General features: G+C 45.8%; 1 protein-coding gene and 1 non-coding gene across 7 annotated transcripts in view; one reads left to right on the forward strand and one right to left on the reverse strand.

The window, feature by feature from the left end:
• Positions 1-16059, forward strand: part of ZNRF3 (zinc and ring finger 3) — a 241112-nt gene that overhangs the window by 64545 nt on the left and 160508 nt on the right. For 3 of the 6 annotated variants that reach the window (XM_035268400.3, XM_035268374.3, XM_035268414.3), the window contains exon 1: positions 7619-8090. The exons of the other annotated variants lie outside the window; for them this stretch is intronic. Coding sequence is in view for 2 of the 3 variants with exons in the window: in XM_035268374.3 (XP_035124265.1) it covers positions 7791-8090 (300 nt within the window). In the remaining variant the exon portion in view is untranslated. Of the gene's footprint in view, positions 1-7618; positions 8091-16059 lie in introns of those variants that run through there. 6 annotated transcript variants of the gene reach the window in all.
• On the reverse strand, positions 1319-1424 carry LOC118148026 (U6 spliceosomal RNA). The gene has a single exon (XR_004734770.1). It is a non-coding gene; the product is annotated as a U6 spliceosomal RNA (small nuclear RNA).

Below are 16059 nucleotides of genomic sequence, written 5' to 3' on the forward strand. Positions count from 1 at the left end.
CTTAATAACTTAGAAGTGATCATTTTACCACTTGGTCCAGTCAGCGTCTGCTTTGTCTAATTTCTGTGTCTCTTGAGTCAAAAATGGCTTGTAAATGTATTCATTTAGCTCCACCGCAATACTAATCTTTAGAAATCTATTTCTAACATTTAAAAACTAGGAGATGCTACAAACAAATCTGTATTTTTGCTTCTTTTGAACAAATCAGAAGATCTGTGCATCTTGGGTCCACATTCCCCACAGCAATGACATGCTGGAGTGGCCCTCTGCACTGGCCATGCATTCCCCAGGCCACCACTCCTAAGGGTATTCCCATTTGAAGCACTGTTGTCATTTACCATCTCACTTGCTGGTTATTTTTGCTTCCATTTGGCCCACTTCACTCAGTCACATTCCCTGCCTGGCCCCTGGAGTGCTGTTGGAGTTTGTGACTCCAGGCTGGGCAGCCATTGCAAATCAGGGGCAGGTTGAAGCATGGTTTAAACCACTGATGAGTTGGGGCCTAGATTGGCTTTCTGCCTCAAGGCTCAAAGTAGACATAGATTGATGGCATACTTCAAAGGCCAAAGAGATACTTCTAAGAGTTTGAAAGAACTGCTGCTACTTGTCTGTATAACATCTATTGTGCCTTTCAAGAGAATTATACGACATTTAAATACAATAAACGAAAGTTTCCAGAAATAGATAATAAATACTGTAGAAGAATGCTAACATATCTTACATCTGGATCACCTTAAAGAAGCAACATAAGGTTCAAAGTCTTAAAATGATTTTGTAAAATAGTGATGTGTACTTATATTTTATTAAAATCTTTTATTGACTTCTTTATCTGTCCCATATAGTAATAAATGTTTGCAGATGGAAGGAAGAAATGAAAAAAGAAAGAATTAGTGGTGCAGTGGCTCCGTCTCAAAAAAACCCCACAAGAAACAAAAAATAAAAAAATAAAGGAACTACTTGAATGCAATGATTGGTTAATCCTTTTTTTTAATTTAGTTTTTTTTTTCTTGAGACGGAGTCTCACTCTGTCACCCAGGCTGGAGTGCAGTTGTGTGATCTCAGCTCATCGCAACCTCCGCCCCCAAGGTTTAAGCAGTTCTCTTGCCTTGGCTTCCCGAGTAGCTGGGACTACAGGTGCATGCCACCACGCCTGGCTAATTTTCGTATTTTTTTGTAGAGGTTTACCATGTTGGCCAGGCTGGTCATGAACTCCTGACCTCAAGTGATTCACTCACCTTGGCCTCCCAAAATACTGGGATTTCAGATGTAAGCCACTGCCCCTAGCCCATTTTTTTTTCATTTTCTTTTTTTTAAATTAAAAAATATGGAACACTTCAAGATTTGCGTGTCATCCTTGTGCAGGGGCCATGCTAATCTTCTCTGTATCGTTCCAATTTTAGTATATGTGCTGCCGAATTGAGCGCTTTTTTTTTTTTTTTTTGAGACCAAATCTTACTCGGTCACCTGGGCTGGAGTGCAATGGCTGGATCTCAGCTCACTACAACCTCTGCCTCCCGGTTTCAGCGATTCTCCTGCTTCAGCCTCCTGAGTAGCAGGGACTACAGCCGCCTGCCACTACGCCCAGCTAATTTTTGTATTTTTAGTAGAGATGGGGTTTCATCATGCTAGCCAGGATGGTCTCGAACTCCTGACCTTATGATTTGCCTGCCTCAGTCTCCCAAACTGCTGGGATTACAGGCGTGAGCCACTGGAACTGCCCCCCTGCTGTATGCTTTAAATAATCTCTAGATGTTACAACACCAAATGCAATGTAAATGCCATGTAAATAGTTGTTATGCTATTTTTGACAAGAAAAAGATCTGTATATGTTCAGTACAGATGCAAACATCCATTTTTTTTCTTGAATATTTTCTATTTAAGGTTTATTGAATCCATAAATGCAGAACTCACAGAAATGGAGGGCCAATTTTTTCAGGAAATATAAGTTTCCCTTTGTTCCTCGCCTCCCAGTCACCCAGATGCCTCTCCAGAAACAACCATTAATTAGTTTTTAATGTCTCCTTCCACATATAGGTAATGTTTGCAAATCTTCACATGTGTCTGTTGTCTACTCACCCACCCCTCTTCTGTCTTAGAATACCATATGCATCTGCATTTATTTAGCACAGATACAGTCTCTTTAGGTACTAAATCATATGTTTATGAATTTGAAATCCCTGAACTTCCCTATTTAGTCATATAAATAGAATTTTGCTGGTAGAAAATTTCCTGAAGCTTTATGTGGTTTTTGGCCTAAGTCAGTGAGATTTGCCAAAGGTTTGGCAGCTTTAACCAATGCTGATGCACCTGTTCTCAGTTACTTTCTTCTGAGCTGTGTCTGATAAGCAAGGAAAGGAATAAGCTAAATTACACCCAGGCTGATCTGCTAGGGATGTGCCACACAGAATAATGAATGTGCTTCACTTCTATCATTTGGCCCAGCTTGCAGATCCCTTCCTTGCTCTAGCTGATGGGCCTTATCTCTTATTTGAAGTTATTTTCTATCTCCCCTGGCTGCCTGTCAGATTTTGGTGAAACTTCATTTCTCAGTGAATACTTCCTTTCTGAACAGCTTCACACTGCTGAAAGATGAATCATGCTACCTCTGTGTTTCTGAACTATATCTTATTAACCCTATGTTTCTCTCTCTCTTTCTGTCTTTGAGACAGAGCCTTGCTCTGTTGCCCAGTCTGAAGTACAGTGGCACAATCTTAGCTCACTGCAGGCTCCAACTCCTGGGTTCAAGAGATCCTCCTACCTCACCCTCACAAGTAGCTGGAACCACAGGTGCTCACCACCATGCTTGGCTAATTTTTGTTTTTAGAGATAGGGGTTGCTTTATGTTGCCCAGGCCCCTTTTCCTTTTTCTTTTTCAGAGATGGAGTCTTGCCATGTTACCCAGGCTGGATTTGAACTCCTGTGCTCAAGGGATCCTCCTACCTTAGCATCCTGAGTAGCAGGGATTATAGGCACATACCACAGTGCACAGCTTTCATATTTTTGTTTTTCTTTTTTTTTTTTTTTTGAGACAGAGTCTTGCTCTGTCACCCAGGCTAGAGTGCAGTGGCATGATTTCAGTTCACTGTGACCTCTGCCTCCAGGTTCACGTAATTTTCCTGCCTCAGCCTCCCGAGTAGCTGACACTACAGGTGTGTGTCACCACGCCTGGCTAATTTTTATGTTTTTTAGTAGAAACGGGGTTTCACCATGTTGGTCAGACTGGTATCAAACACCTGACCTTGTGATCCACTCGCTTCAGCCCCCCAAAGTGCTGGGGATTGCAGATGTGAGCCACTGCACCTGGCATTTTTTTTTTTTTTGAGATAGAGTCTTATTCTGTTGCCCAGGCTGGAGTACACTGTCATGATCTGGACTCACTGCAACCTCTGCCTCCTGAGTTCAAGTGATTGATTCTCCTGTCTCAGTCTCCTAAGAAGCTGGGACTATAGGTGTGTGCCACCACGCCTGGCTAATTTTGTATTTTAGAGATGGGGTTTCACCATGTTGGTCAGGCTGGTCTCGAGCTCCTGGCCTCAAGTGATCAGCCCTCCTTGGCCTCCCAGAGTGCTAGGATTACAGACATGAGCCACCGTGTGTCTATCTTCATCACTTTCTTTAAGCAGAATTTAAAAAATCAAAACTAGTTTGTTTTCTGACCCTTGTGTGGGTTTGCATCGCAGTTCTTGAGGAAAGGATGGTTATTCTTCTCCACACTCAGAATTTATTTTGGTCTCATGAAGCCCAATGCTCCAATGCAGCTGTTAACAAGCTGCTCCAAATGTTTGCAAAATGCAAGGGATACACATTGATGAGCTTATCACTCATTCATTTAGTCATTAATTCATGCATCAAATATTTATCGAGTGCCTACTCTGGGTCAGGCAGCCTCTGCCTAAGTCACCAAACAAAAGAAAGATCTCTGTCATTAGAGGACTTGTTCTCTGGCATGTGTGTGCGTGTGGTGTGGAGGACAGACAAAAATACATAAACAATTTATTTAGTATGTTACAAGGTGATAAATGCCACAGGGGTAGGGGAAGGCAGGCCACAGGCGGATAGGAGTGGATGACAGGGGGCACATTGCAGTTTAAAATAGTATAGCCAGGGTAGTCCCTGTTGAGGGTATGAAATATGCACTAAGACTTCAAAGAGCAGAGGATATCCTTATGCTGTATCCTGTGTGTGTTTGTGCGCACACACACATGTGCGCATATGCATGCACTTGCATGAAAATACCACTGAAGACATTTTTTTTTTTTTGAGATGGAGTCTAGCTCAGTCATCCAGGCTGGAATGCAGTGGCACAATCTTAGTTCACTGCAGCCTCCGCCTCAGCCTCCTAAGTAGCTGGAACTACAGGCGTGCACCACCATACCCAGCTAATTTTTGTATTTTTAGTAGAGATGGGTTTTCACCATATTAGCCAGGCTGGTCTCGAACTTCTGACATCAAGTGATCCACCTGCCTCAGCCTCCCAAAGTGCTAGGATTATAGGTGTGAGCCACTGTGCCCAGCTAGAAATTTTTCATCAGCTAATTTGAGATATAAACTGGGTGCAGTGGCGCGTGCCTGTAGTCCCAGCTACTCAGGAGGCTGAGGTGGGAGGATCACTTGAGCCCAGGAGTTCTGGGCTGTAGTGCACTATGCTGATCAGGAGTCCACACTAAGTTCAGCATCAATATGGTGACCTCCCGGGAGCGGGGGACCACCAGGTTGCCTAAGGAGGGGTGAACTAGCCCAGGTTGGAAATGGAGCAGGTCAAAAACTCCCGTGCTGATCAGTAGTGGGATTGTGCCTGTGAATAGCCACTGCACTCCAGCCTGGGCAGCATAGCGAGACCCCCGTCTCTATTAAAAAAATTTTTTTTGAGATATAATTCACACACCAACCAGGTGTGGTGGCTCATGCCTGTTAATCCCAGCACTTTGAGAGACTTAGTTAGGAGGATTGCTTGACCCTAGGAGTTTCAATCCAGTGTGGGCAACATAGTGAGAACCTGTCTTTATAAACAAAAATTAAAAATTTAGCTTGGTGTGGTGGTGTGTATCTGTAGTCCCAGCTATTTATGAGGCTGAGGCTGAAAGATCACTTGAGCCCAGGAGGTGGAGGCTGCAGTGAGCTGTGACGACGCCGTTGCACTCCAACCTGTGTGACAGTGACACCCTGTTTCTAAAAGAAAAATATTCAAATGAGTAACATTTACCTTTTAAAAGTGTACAATTGAGTGGTTTTTAGTATATTTACAGAGTTGTGCAACCATCAGCATTATCTAATTCCAGGATATTTTCACCACCCTCCAAAGAAACCCATTAGCAGTCACTACCCATTCCTGCCTCTCCCTTTCCCCTGGCAACCAGTAATCTACTTTCTGTCTTTATAGATTCGCCTATTCTTGGCATTTCATAGAAATGGAATCATGGAATATGTGGGCTTTTGGGTCTGGCTTCTTTCACTTAGCAGAATGTTTTCAAGGTTCATCCATGTTGTAGCATGTATTAGTATTTCACTTTTTTTTTTTTGAGATGGAGTCTCACTCTGTTGCCCAGGCTGGAGTGCAGTGGCACAATCTTGGCTCACGGCAACCTCTGCCTCCCAGGTTTAAGGGATTCTCCTGCATCAGCCTCCTGAGTAGCTGGGATTACAGCCACGCGCCACCATGCTCAGCTAATTTTTGTAATTTTAGGAGACACGGGGTTTCACCATGTTGGCCAGGCTGGTCTCAAACTCCTGACCTCAGGTGATTCACCAGCCTTGGCCTCCCAAAGTGCTGGGATTACAGGCATGAGCCACTGCACCCAGCCAAGTATTTCATTTCTGGATAGATAATATCTCATTGCATGGATAGACCACATTTGGTTATTCATTTATCAGTTGGTGGTGGGTGCAAATAATATTTGAATTTTAAATATTATTGCCAAGTGTCATCCATCAACTCTAGAGATTTGCCCTCCCCCCTTAATTAAGAACTTGATGGAGGCTGGATGTGGCACCTGTAGTCTCAGCTACTCAGGAGGCTGAGCTGGGAGGATACGTGGGCACAGGAGTTCGATACTTGGACACAGTGAGCTGTGATCACACCACTGCACACCAGCCTGTGCAACAGAGGGAGACCCTGTATCTAAATGAAAAAAATAAAAAGACCTTGTGGGTGTAATTGTCAGGACTGATGGTGCCCTGTTGCAGTCAGCACCAGTTAGGCTCAGTTTTGGAGAAACTAAAAAGCCACTTCCTCCAGAGTCCGGCTTTCCCAGGTGCCTCCCTCCTGAGCGGAAGCTCTGGGTGGTCCATATGTGGTAACACACATCTGTGGATTTTTTCAAGTGTGTTTTCTATTGCACATTAAATTTTTTTTCAGCTTTAAAATATAACCTTGGTAAGTTGTTTACTCAAGAAAATTCTCAATGAGTTTTCTTTCTTTTGTCTTTTTAACATTTTGGGTGTGGTAGCGAGTAGAAGCAGATTCATCCTAACCAAATATTTGCAAATATCTGAACAAAGCTGTTCTGGCCAGGGAAGGAAGACTCCACGGAGGAAGTGGGAATTGGATCAGGCTTTTCAAGGAGGGGTTCAATTCTCAGAGGACTAGATGAGGAAGGAAAAGACATGTTCCAAAAAGGGGCAGGGAATTAAAAGTTTATTTTCTGGGTGACTGGGAACCTCTGAGCCCTCGAGCACGTGCTTTAGATATGTTAGTTTGGCAGCCAGCAGTCTGTGCATAGAGGGTGATGATGTTGGACTCTTCTGGCTGCACGAGGCGAGGCAAAGTTTCCAGACTTTTTTGGGGGTGATGTCTGAATTACAGTTTCTGGGGCTGCAGAAAGATGAACTCCATCAGAAGGTCCTTAAGGTCTTCCTCACTCCTTTAGTACAGACTTCAGACAGAGAAGCTGTCTAGGCAACACCTAGAAGATGTCTAGGCGACACCTGTGGAAGAACCGGACACGACCCAAGCTGCAAACTGCCCCCGACTGCCCCGGCCTTTCCCATTGGATCCTGGAGGTGGGGGTAGGAATAGAGCGCCCGGAGCGGGGCGATCAAGCTTCCTGGGAACTGTAAATTGGGGCGAGGGAACCCGGAAGGACGGGGCCATTCAAGACCAAATGGCCCTAACTCCTGCACCGGACCAGGACGCACGCACCTCCAGAGGGGGCGCGCATCGCCTGGAGCAGGTTGCCGTACGGGTTCCCGCCGAACTCTAGCAACCGCGAGGAGAAATGTCTGCCGTGGAGGGCGGAGCGCGGCGGAGGCGGAGCGCAGCTGAGGGGGCGGAGCTAGGACGAAGGGGCGGAGTAGAGACGACGGGCGGGGGGCGGAGCGAAAATAATGGGTGGAGCAAGACGGCGAGCGAGGGCGGAGCAAGGACGATGGGGCGGGGCGCAGACTGCGGGCGGGGGGCGGAGCTGGGTTGACGGGGCGGAGCAAGGACAGAGGGGCGGAGCGCAGATGGAAGCCGGGGCGGGGCGGGGCGTGCTCGGTTTTCGGGCTCCGCCTCTCGCCGCAGGCGCGCCCGCCCCGCCTTCTCACTCCCCACGGCGGCGGCTGCGGCGGCTGAGGGCGGGGAGGGAGGGGAGAGCGGGTCACGACGCTGCCAGGGCGGGGATAACCCCTCACGTGGAGCAGATGAAAGGGCCGCGGCGCGACGGCCGGGGGAGCGGAGCGGAGCCTACGACCCACAAAGCCGCCGCTGCCGCCGCGATGGGGCTGTGAGGCGTCCGCCCGCCTTCGGTCCTCAGCCGGCCAGCGACTATGCCCGGCCGCGCCCGCCCTCCGCGCCCTCCCGCCTCAGGACCATGAGGCCGCGCTTGGGCGGGCGCCCAGGGGCCCCGGGCCGCTGCCGCCGCCGCCTCCGCCGCTGCCCCCGCGGCCTCCGGTGCCGCCGCCTGCCGCCGCCGCCGCCGCTGCCGCTGCTGCTCGGACTGCTGCTGGCGGCCGCGGGGCCCGGCGCGGCGCGGGCCAAGGAGACGGCGTTCGTGGAGGTGGTGCTGTTCGAGTCGAGCCCCAGCGGCGACTACACCACCTACACCACCGGCCTCACGGGCCGCTTCTCGCGGGCCGGGGCCACGCTCAGCGCCGAGGGCGAGATCGTGCAGGTAGCTGCCCGCCGCCCGGGCCCCGCGCCGCTGCAGCCACAAGATGGCTCCGGGGGCTGCGCCCGCCGACCCCGCCGCGGGCTGGCTGACTGGCGGGCGGGCGGGAGGGGCGACCGAGAGGCAGGCGGCATCCCTCCCCTGCGGGCTGGTGGGCTGGCGGGCGGGCGGGACGCGGCCTCCCGGGCGCCGCCGCGGGGGGCAAGCGCACGTGGGGGCTCGGGCTCCCTTGAGTCCCGGGGCGGGAGGAGGACCCTGGGCCCGGCACCCACGCTAGGGCGGCTTCCTTGGCCGTTTGGGTATTGCGGTCTGCCTCAGGTGGAAGTCCCGGGAACTACCTGTTGAATGCCAACTTTGGAAAGACAAGTGATGAGGGATAGGTGGCTCGTTTCAGGTTGCAGACTTTGCTTTCCATCCATGCATAATCTTTTTGGGTGCGGCCAGGTTTGTCTGAAGGGCTGCATGACATCGGGTTCTTCCCCGGAACCTGCCACCCGCCTCACCTGGGCGCCGCCGACCCTCCTGCGGGTCTCTGCACAAGCAGCAGCAGGCCGGGGAGAAGGCGGAGCTGGTTGAGGAGTGGGGATCGGGGGTTCCACGCATGGAGTGGCGATGGAAGGCAGCCCTCGCTGCGTGCCTCTCATTATAGAGGGTGGGAGGGATACCTCCTGCCCGTCCCATGGCCAAAGACTAATGCGAAGGGGCTGCAAGTGGGGAGACGGGGTCTTTCCCTGACAGGGCCTCCACCTTGGACCAAGTGAAAGAGATCGCATTCCGAAGGAAGCTAGCTAGGGAGAGCTGTGTCTACTCTTTGGAGGAGGGTCTCCCAACTGAAGCTTCTGCGGTGGTTAGCTGGGTGGATGTCTTACCGCTTCCTTGGCCATGATTTTATCAACCTGTTAGACGGCCAGCGCACTTAACGGCGTTTAATATGCACACCTCGGATGGGGGCAATTTGTAAAGATTGGCTTGTCTTTGAACCTTTGGGGTGATAGGATGTCTACAGGGCCTAAGCTTTGTGGGCCTCCTGTGCTTTACTCTTGGGTGAGTTATGAATGAAAAGAAGGGGACTGCATGGAATGGTTGCATAGCAGCTCGCAGTGTAGACAGCCTCTTCCGTGGTGTCCTTTTCCCTCCTTGGGTGCAGACTCCAAGCCCTGCCTGCATGGGACAGGGAGAGTTGTGCAGCTTGACTCCTTAGAGGTGTGCCCTTACAAAACTGAAGGAGGCACCCAGGCTTATGCCATATATCAGCAGCATTGCCTTAGCCGGCTCTCATCCCCATCTGAAAACTTCTGTGGGGTAAATAGAAGAGGAAATTCCTTCACTGAACCCTTTGACTATCTATGTTATAATGCTTTTAGACTTAAAAAAGTTATAATTATTGTCTTTATAAGTTTTAGAGATGATGCTTTGCTGAAGAGTCCTGAACATTTCAGTCACCACCTTCAAGAATAGTTTGAATCTTAAGTCTTGCTCCTTGCAACTCCTTGTCTTTCTTTGAGGCTTTCATTGTGCCCTGATGGTTTTAGAAATGTTTGATTTATAGCCTTCTAAAAAAAAAAAAGATGTTTAGCGCGGCACTTGACTTTTTGAAGGAGACTTTTGAAGTTTGCGATTTTTATCTGCAGTGTTTTAACGTGTCACTCTTTCTCAACTGTAGTTTGATGAGTGAGCTATCCATTATGAGTAGTGTTATGCTTTGGAGATAATCTTGGGTTCACCATTTAATACAAAATTAGCAGTTTAAACACCATTTGTAACTGTTTTATCCTTGTGAGTAGAGAGATAATATGTGAATTTGGCAGAAAGAACCTATTGTCTTTGAAACTTTTTGAAGTGCTTATCTAACTCTTTTGTAGTCCATTAGCCTAGCCAAAAAAAAAAAAAAAAAAAATTAAGTCAACAGTTGCTAAGTAAAGTGACTTAAATGGTATTTAATAAGTTTACCTGTTAAGCAATCACTAATAGGTGTCCTTAATTCCCTTATAACTGCAGTAATGTTGGTGAGTTTATCTGAGCTGTCTGAATAGTCATTTCATGGTGCACCTTGTATCTTTAGTAACTTTATTGTGGTGTCTGACTTGTTGAACCTCTCTGTTTCTGCGGACAGAGTGCAGTGTGGCTTTCAGGGATGTGTGTATACAAAGACTAGTGTGCTTTTATAAGTTCTGCAAATACTGTTTGATTGAAGGAACTGGTGTGGACCTTGTCTGGCAGCCCTTAAAAAGTTTCTTTGTAAGGAAGGGTGATGTTTTAGGGCCGCTGAGAAGGAATATAACGTTTTCTTTTGGTGAGAAATGAGGAAGCAGAAGAAATAATTTAGTGTCTAGCTTTGGATTAATCATGTTTTCTGAGTAACACAAACTTTTCAAGACCTCCTTTTATTTACTATCTTTTAAAAAACCTTTTGTTTACTATCTTGAAAAACCTTTATAAACTTTAGAGGTGATGCTCTGCTGAAGATTCCCAAACATTTTATTCATAGTCTTCAAGAATCGTTTGAATCCTAACTCTTGCTCATTGTGACTTCTTGTCTTTCTTTTAGGCTTTCACTGTGCCCTGGTCTCACAATCTCACTGAACTTTTCAAAACCTTCTTTTATTTGCTATCTTAAAAAAATAGTGGCCAGGTGTGGTGGCTAATGCCTGTAGTCTCAGCATTTTGGGAGGCTGAGGTGGTAGGATTGCTTGAGCCTAGGAGTTGGAGACCAGCCTAGGGAACACAATTAGACCTGGTCTCTACAAAAAAAAAAAAAAAAAAAAAGCCAGGCATGGTGGCGTGCACCCAGCTGCTTGGGAGGCTGAGGTGGGAGGATTGCTTGAGCCTGGGAAGTTGAGACTGCAGTGAGCTGTGATTATGCCACTGTACTCCAGCCTGGGCAACAGAGTGAGACTCTCTCTCAAAGAAAAAAAAAAGAAAAGAAGAAAACTAAAATAGTGTGATTTTCTGCTTAGTGTTTTATTGTCTCAGAGCAGAGTTCATTTTCCTATAAGTGAAGCTAAATAGTAGCAATATAGCATTGTTTCTATTAGTTCCATTGGGGTTCTGTAGCAGTATTATTCATGGTTTAGAGGAAAAAAACCTGTTTAGGAGTCCCTCTCCTTTAAGAATTCTAAGATGAGAAATTGGTTTGTATTACTGATTTTTCCCCTTTTTTATATGCCAATGAAAAGTGTGTGTGTGTGTGTGTGTGTGTGTGTGTGTATGTGTGTGTATAGTAGATACCTTATCATAGTCTGGTTTGGCCAGATAATTCTAACTAGAGTACCTGTTCTGGCATTTCCATGGGTTAGGGTATGGGAAGCCCAGTTTGTCAGTTTGACAAATTGTGTCAGTTTGTCTGTCAGTGTCAGAGACAGAGAGAGAGAGAGAGAGAGAGAGAGAGAGAGAGAGAGAGAGAGAGAGAGAGAGCGCGCGCGCGAGCGAGCGCGAGTGCATGCATGAGAGAGCATGCTTGCAAGACAGAGGGAGGTAGTAATTCAAACCTTAGGATTAGTCATCAGGAATCTTGATTCTTCTCTTGTGCATTTTAGGTTTAAATAACTATCCCAAGGTCACCAGTGTAATCTGAATGAAGAGATTTTTTTTTTTAATGTCTCCATCTGTGAAAGTTGTGGGGAAAACGATTTGTGGGTATAAAATGCTATTAGTTACTTTTATTACCTTATTTATTTATGTAGTGTTAAAGCCCATTTGCTTGTAAGAGTGTCAGGCATACAGTTTGAATGCTGGAGAAATTAATTACACTTCTGTAGTTCTGAAGTGTGGGACTTTAAAGGGTTCTTAGACATATTGATATATATTTCATCTTTGAACCAATTTGTTGCTGTTAATGAGATCATTATCTGAAAGTTTCAGACTTGGCTGTGCAACTCACATGGTTGGTGATGTTAAATAAAGGCCCGATTAAAACTGGCTAGTTGTATGTGAATTGGTTAAACAAACAAAGAAAATTTGCATTGCTAGAGATGAAAGATTGTTTTAAAGTGGAAATACATTTTTTTTTTTTGAAGTCAAATATTTAGAAAGGCTTGAGAAATTCATTTGTAGAAGGACTCTGAATGATAGTTTCTGTGTGACTTTAAATTCGGGCTTCCTGGATCATAGGTTAAATGTTGAATGGACTTGAAAACAGAGGGAAGCTGAGGACATTTAAGAACTAAGTCAGTTCCTTTAGCTGTTAGGGGTGGGAAGAGAGCTTGGTGGTGGGTTAAAAAGGCTGATCGAGGTCCTTAAATATCCAATGTTAAGTAAAGGTATCACAGAGAGTAATTTTAGGAAACTATTTCCTCTGCTTTGTTTTCCTGTCAGTGTACCTCTGCAGTTTAGCATTTGATTGAACACTTTCTTTTCATCTCCATTTTAAGTTAACAGGCCTGCCTCTAAAAATTGACTTGGTCTTATAGAACAATTGTGTGCTGACAGCTGACCTGGATTTACACAGAAAGGGATTGCCCACTGTCTTCTCAGATGGGCCTTCATAGGTTTAAACCAAGCATTTGATACAGGGGGAAAAATTGGGGCTATATTTTGTGACATTATAAATTCTTAGAGCCTCTTATTTTCCCGTTTTGTTCCCTGATATCTCATGGGAGTTATTAGTACAATTCTGAATAGGGATGAAGATGGGAGTGGGAGTTCAGTGCAGAGCTGTAGACTAAAAGGAAGGCAGTGATGGTTTCCTCTTATGTATACGGAGGAAACCATCAAGCATGTTATGTTTTGGTTCATCTCATCCTGGCATTAACATGCAATTAGCAACTATTGTTAACCCATTTTACAGAGGAGAAAAACTGAGGCTGAGAGAAGCAAGTTGACTTCTCTGACTTCACATGGCTAGCAAATGACAAAACCTGGATTGATTGAAACCCAGGTCTGCCTGGCCTGCTTGTTCTTGTTTTTGACAAATAAATATAACTTGGCCAGTTAGGATTTTGACATTAATTCAAGTCTAGTTTTTAACAACATAATATAGGGGTTCTTAACCTGAGGGTCACAGACTTTCAGAGATAGTCTATGAATCTGTGCAAGCATATGCATATTCTTGTCTATGGGCACTTACAACTTTGCCTCTTCAAGGGTTCTATGATGTGCCCCCCAACCCCCCCTCACCCTGAGGAAAAAGGGAAGCTCTAATCTAGTAGAGCATCGAATAGTCGATTACCAAGAGTTTTACTGGGGTTCAGGCTGGCAAGAGTTGTAGGGAAGAAGTTTACAGGTCTGGGAGCCTCCATTGAACATATTTATTTCATAGACTTCTATCACAGCCCTATTCTGTACCAGACACTGTATTGCTGTTGTCTTCTGAAGTTCAGTCTCTCGTGGAGACAGACACATGCATGGATAAATAACAATTTTTCCCAAACGGTTTCTCCACCGAACTGAGCACTTAGGCCCTGAGGCATCCATTGTCTATAATGAATTAACTTCCCTCCTGTGCACTGTGCATCATCCTTGGGAGAAGTGAGAATATAGTCACTCAAAGGCTTTTCTGCATTTATATGGCAAAGTGCAAGAATGCGACACTCTGAATGCAGGATGTGGGAAAGCAGAGCATTGATGTGTTCCTTTGCACAGTTCCTTGAAAAATGAAATGGAGCACCTGTTGCTGTTGAAATGCCTAAAGAGCGGCTTCTCACACCTTCCCTTGTGGACCTGAACCCCATGGGGGTAGGTCTGTTTTCGCTCATTTGTGGATCCACCCCCTGGGTTTCCACTGCCTGCTATGCATGAGACACTCAGTATTTATTAAATGAATGATGGAGAGTGGAGATCAGTCAGGCAGTGAGTTTTATGGATTATTTATGCTTTAATTGATGAGAACAACTTCCTTTGGCTTGGCTAGTAAATTCTGGGATTATCTTTCCTTTTTGCTTGTTATTACCAGAAACTTGCTTGGAGGGAAAGGATTGCTCTCTCTCTGGTTTCCATAGACCCACTGGTATTATAATATCAGCTTGTATGAAAGTGATCTGTGTGGGGTGTTTGTATTCCAAGGCAGGATTTCCTGATGAAACTGAGTATTGACAAAGCCTTAAAGTAGATAGGTTATGGAAGGAAAGACTCCTGAATTTCCAGTGTCCCTGGGAGTAACAATAAGGGGTTGGCATTCAGTATCATCATTAACCTAAATATATGCCATGTGAAAAACTTTTCTTTCTTGCTTGCTTGCTTGCTTTCTGTCTTTCTTTCCCTCTGTCTGTCTGGCTTGCTTTCTGGCTTTTTTGACAGGGTCTTACTATGTTGCCCAGGCTAGAGCACAGTGGTATGATCATGGTTCACTGTACTCTCGGACTCCTGGGCTCAGGCAGTCCTCAGGCCTCAGCTTCCCCGGTAGCTAGGATTATAGGTTTTTGCCACCACACCCAGCTAGTTTTTAAATTTTTTGTAGTTACAGGATCTGGTTATGTTGCCCAGGCTGATCTTGTACTCCTGGCCTCAAGTGATCCTTCTGGTTTGGCCTCTCAGTACTCTGGGATTATAGGTGAGGGCCCCCATATCTGGCCAGAAGTTTGCTTCTTGTTGGTATTTTCCCAGGTGTGGATAATTTGGACTTCTAATTTGTGACAAAAATGACATTTAAATAAATCTTCATAATCAAAAGAACCAGATTCAGTTCTTTAATGTATTAGAAAGGAGACTGAAATCCAGAGGAGTGCTTTGCTGAAGGCCACATGATAAGGTAGAGATGATCCAGGATTATTATTTGGGTCCCCTGACTCCCAGGCATGGAGCCTTTCTGTTACCCCTGGCTGTACACTGGCTGAGTGTAGCAGGGGATACCAGATACAGGGCATGCTTTGTGATCAGATGTATAATTGAGGAAAGCCAGGCATTCTTAAATTGTATATTGGGTTTAAGAGGTTGCTTTTCTCCTCTAATTAATTTAGATTTTGAGTTTCTGAGTCTTCCTCCCTGTCAGAGCTTTTAAAAATAGCTACTAATGATCAAGTGCTTACTGTGTACCAGGCACTGGGCACCATGCTTTGCTCACATTTAACAGACAAGGTAGATGGCATGTGCCAGGTTTTCAGATGAGGAAGCCAAGCGCAGAGAGGTAAAGTCACTTGTTAGAGTCACTGAGCAAATCGTTAGTGCAGCTGAGGTTCAAATCCTGTTCTGTCTGATTCTAAGCCATTTCTGTTTTCACAAGACTGCTTCACTTCACCCCTTTTATGATGAGGTTATAGGAACTGATGTGGAATTTAGAGTTGAGTTTAAACCCAAAATGACTGACCAAGAAATAAGTCTATGACTTCAACTGAGAAAATCCCCTATCCTTACAAAGATATCTTTCCTTCCTTTCTTTTCTTCTTTCTTTCTTTTTTTAAATCACAGAAGTCTCATTTTAACTTGTTTTTTCCATAAAGAGCCAATCTGCCAAATTCGGGAAGAGGGACCAGTGACTTGAAGTATACAACTGTCACTCGATGGCACTTCTGTTATTTTCAGCTATTGGGTAAACTGGAACGGCTGTAGTTTTCTGGCATTTAAAGGGATTTCTGGTGTGAGACACACCTTCCTGTGGCTGACTTATATAGCAGTTTGGGACCTCTTTCTCCAAAGAGGTCATGTCCCATGTCCCATGTTTGTGACCTTTCTAACTTTGCACAGGATCATTGCCTCCTCCTGGCAGTTAAAACTTACTGTGAGTGCTATATTCCTCAGTTGGCAAACAGTCAGTGGTGCTCCCTGTCCATCAGGTCCTTAGTGGGGCAAGGCAGTGAACACATGAGTAGGACTTGGTCCCTGCTTGCTGGCAGCTGAATGTAGGTGGCCAGACAGCAAGCAAATGGTATTACCTTACAGTACAGTGCAACATGTCCTATCTGGTAGGAAACAGCCTATAGGATGCTGAAGAACACCTAGGAGAGGGAATCTGGACCTGGTGCTGAGTTTAGACCCGAGCAGCCTATTGTCTGTCACCGTATGAGCATTCTGGCCTTCCACCTCATTTTTACCTACCTTT

This window comes from Callithrix jacchus, chromosome 1, assembly GCF_049354715.1.
Source record: "Callithrix jacchus isolate 240 chromosome 1, calJac240_pri, whole genome shotgun sequence".
Lineage (NCBI taxonomy): Eukaryota > Metazoa > Chordata > Mammalia > Primates > Cebidae > Callithrix > Callithrix jacchus.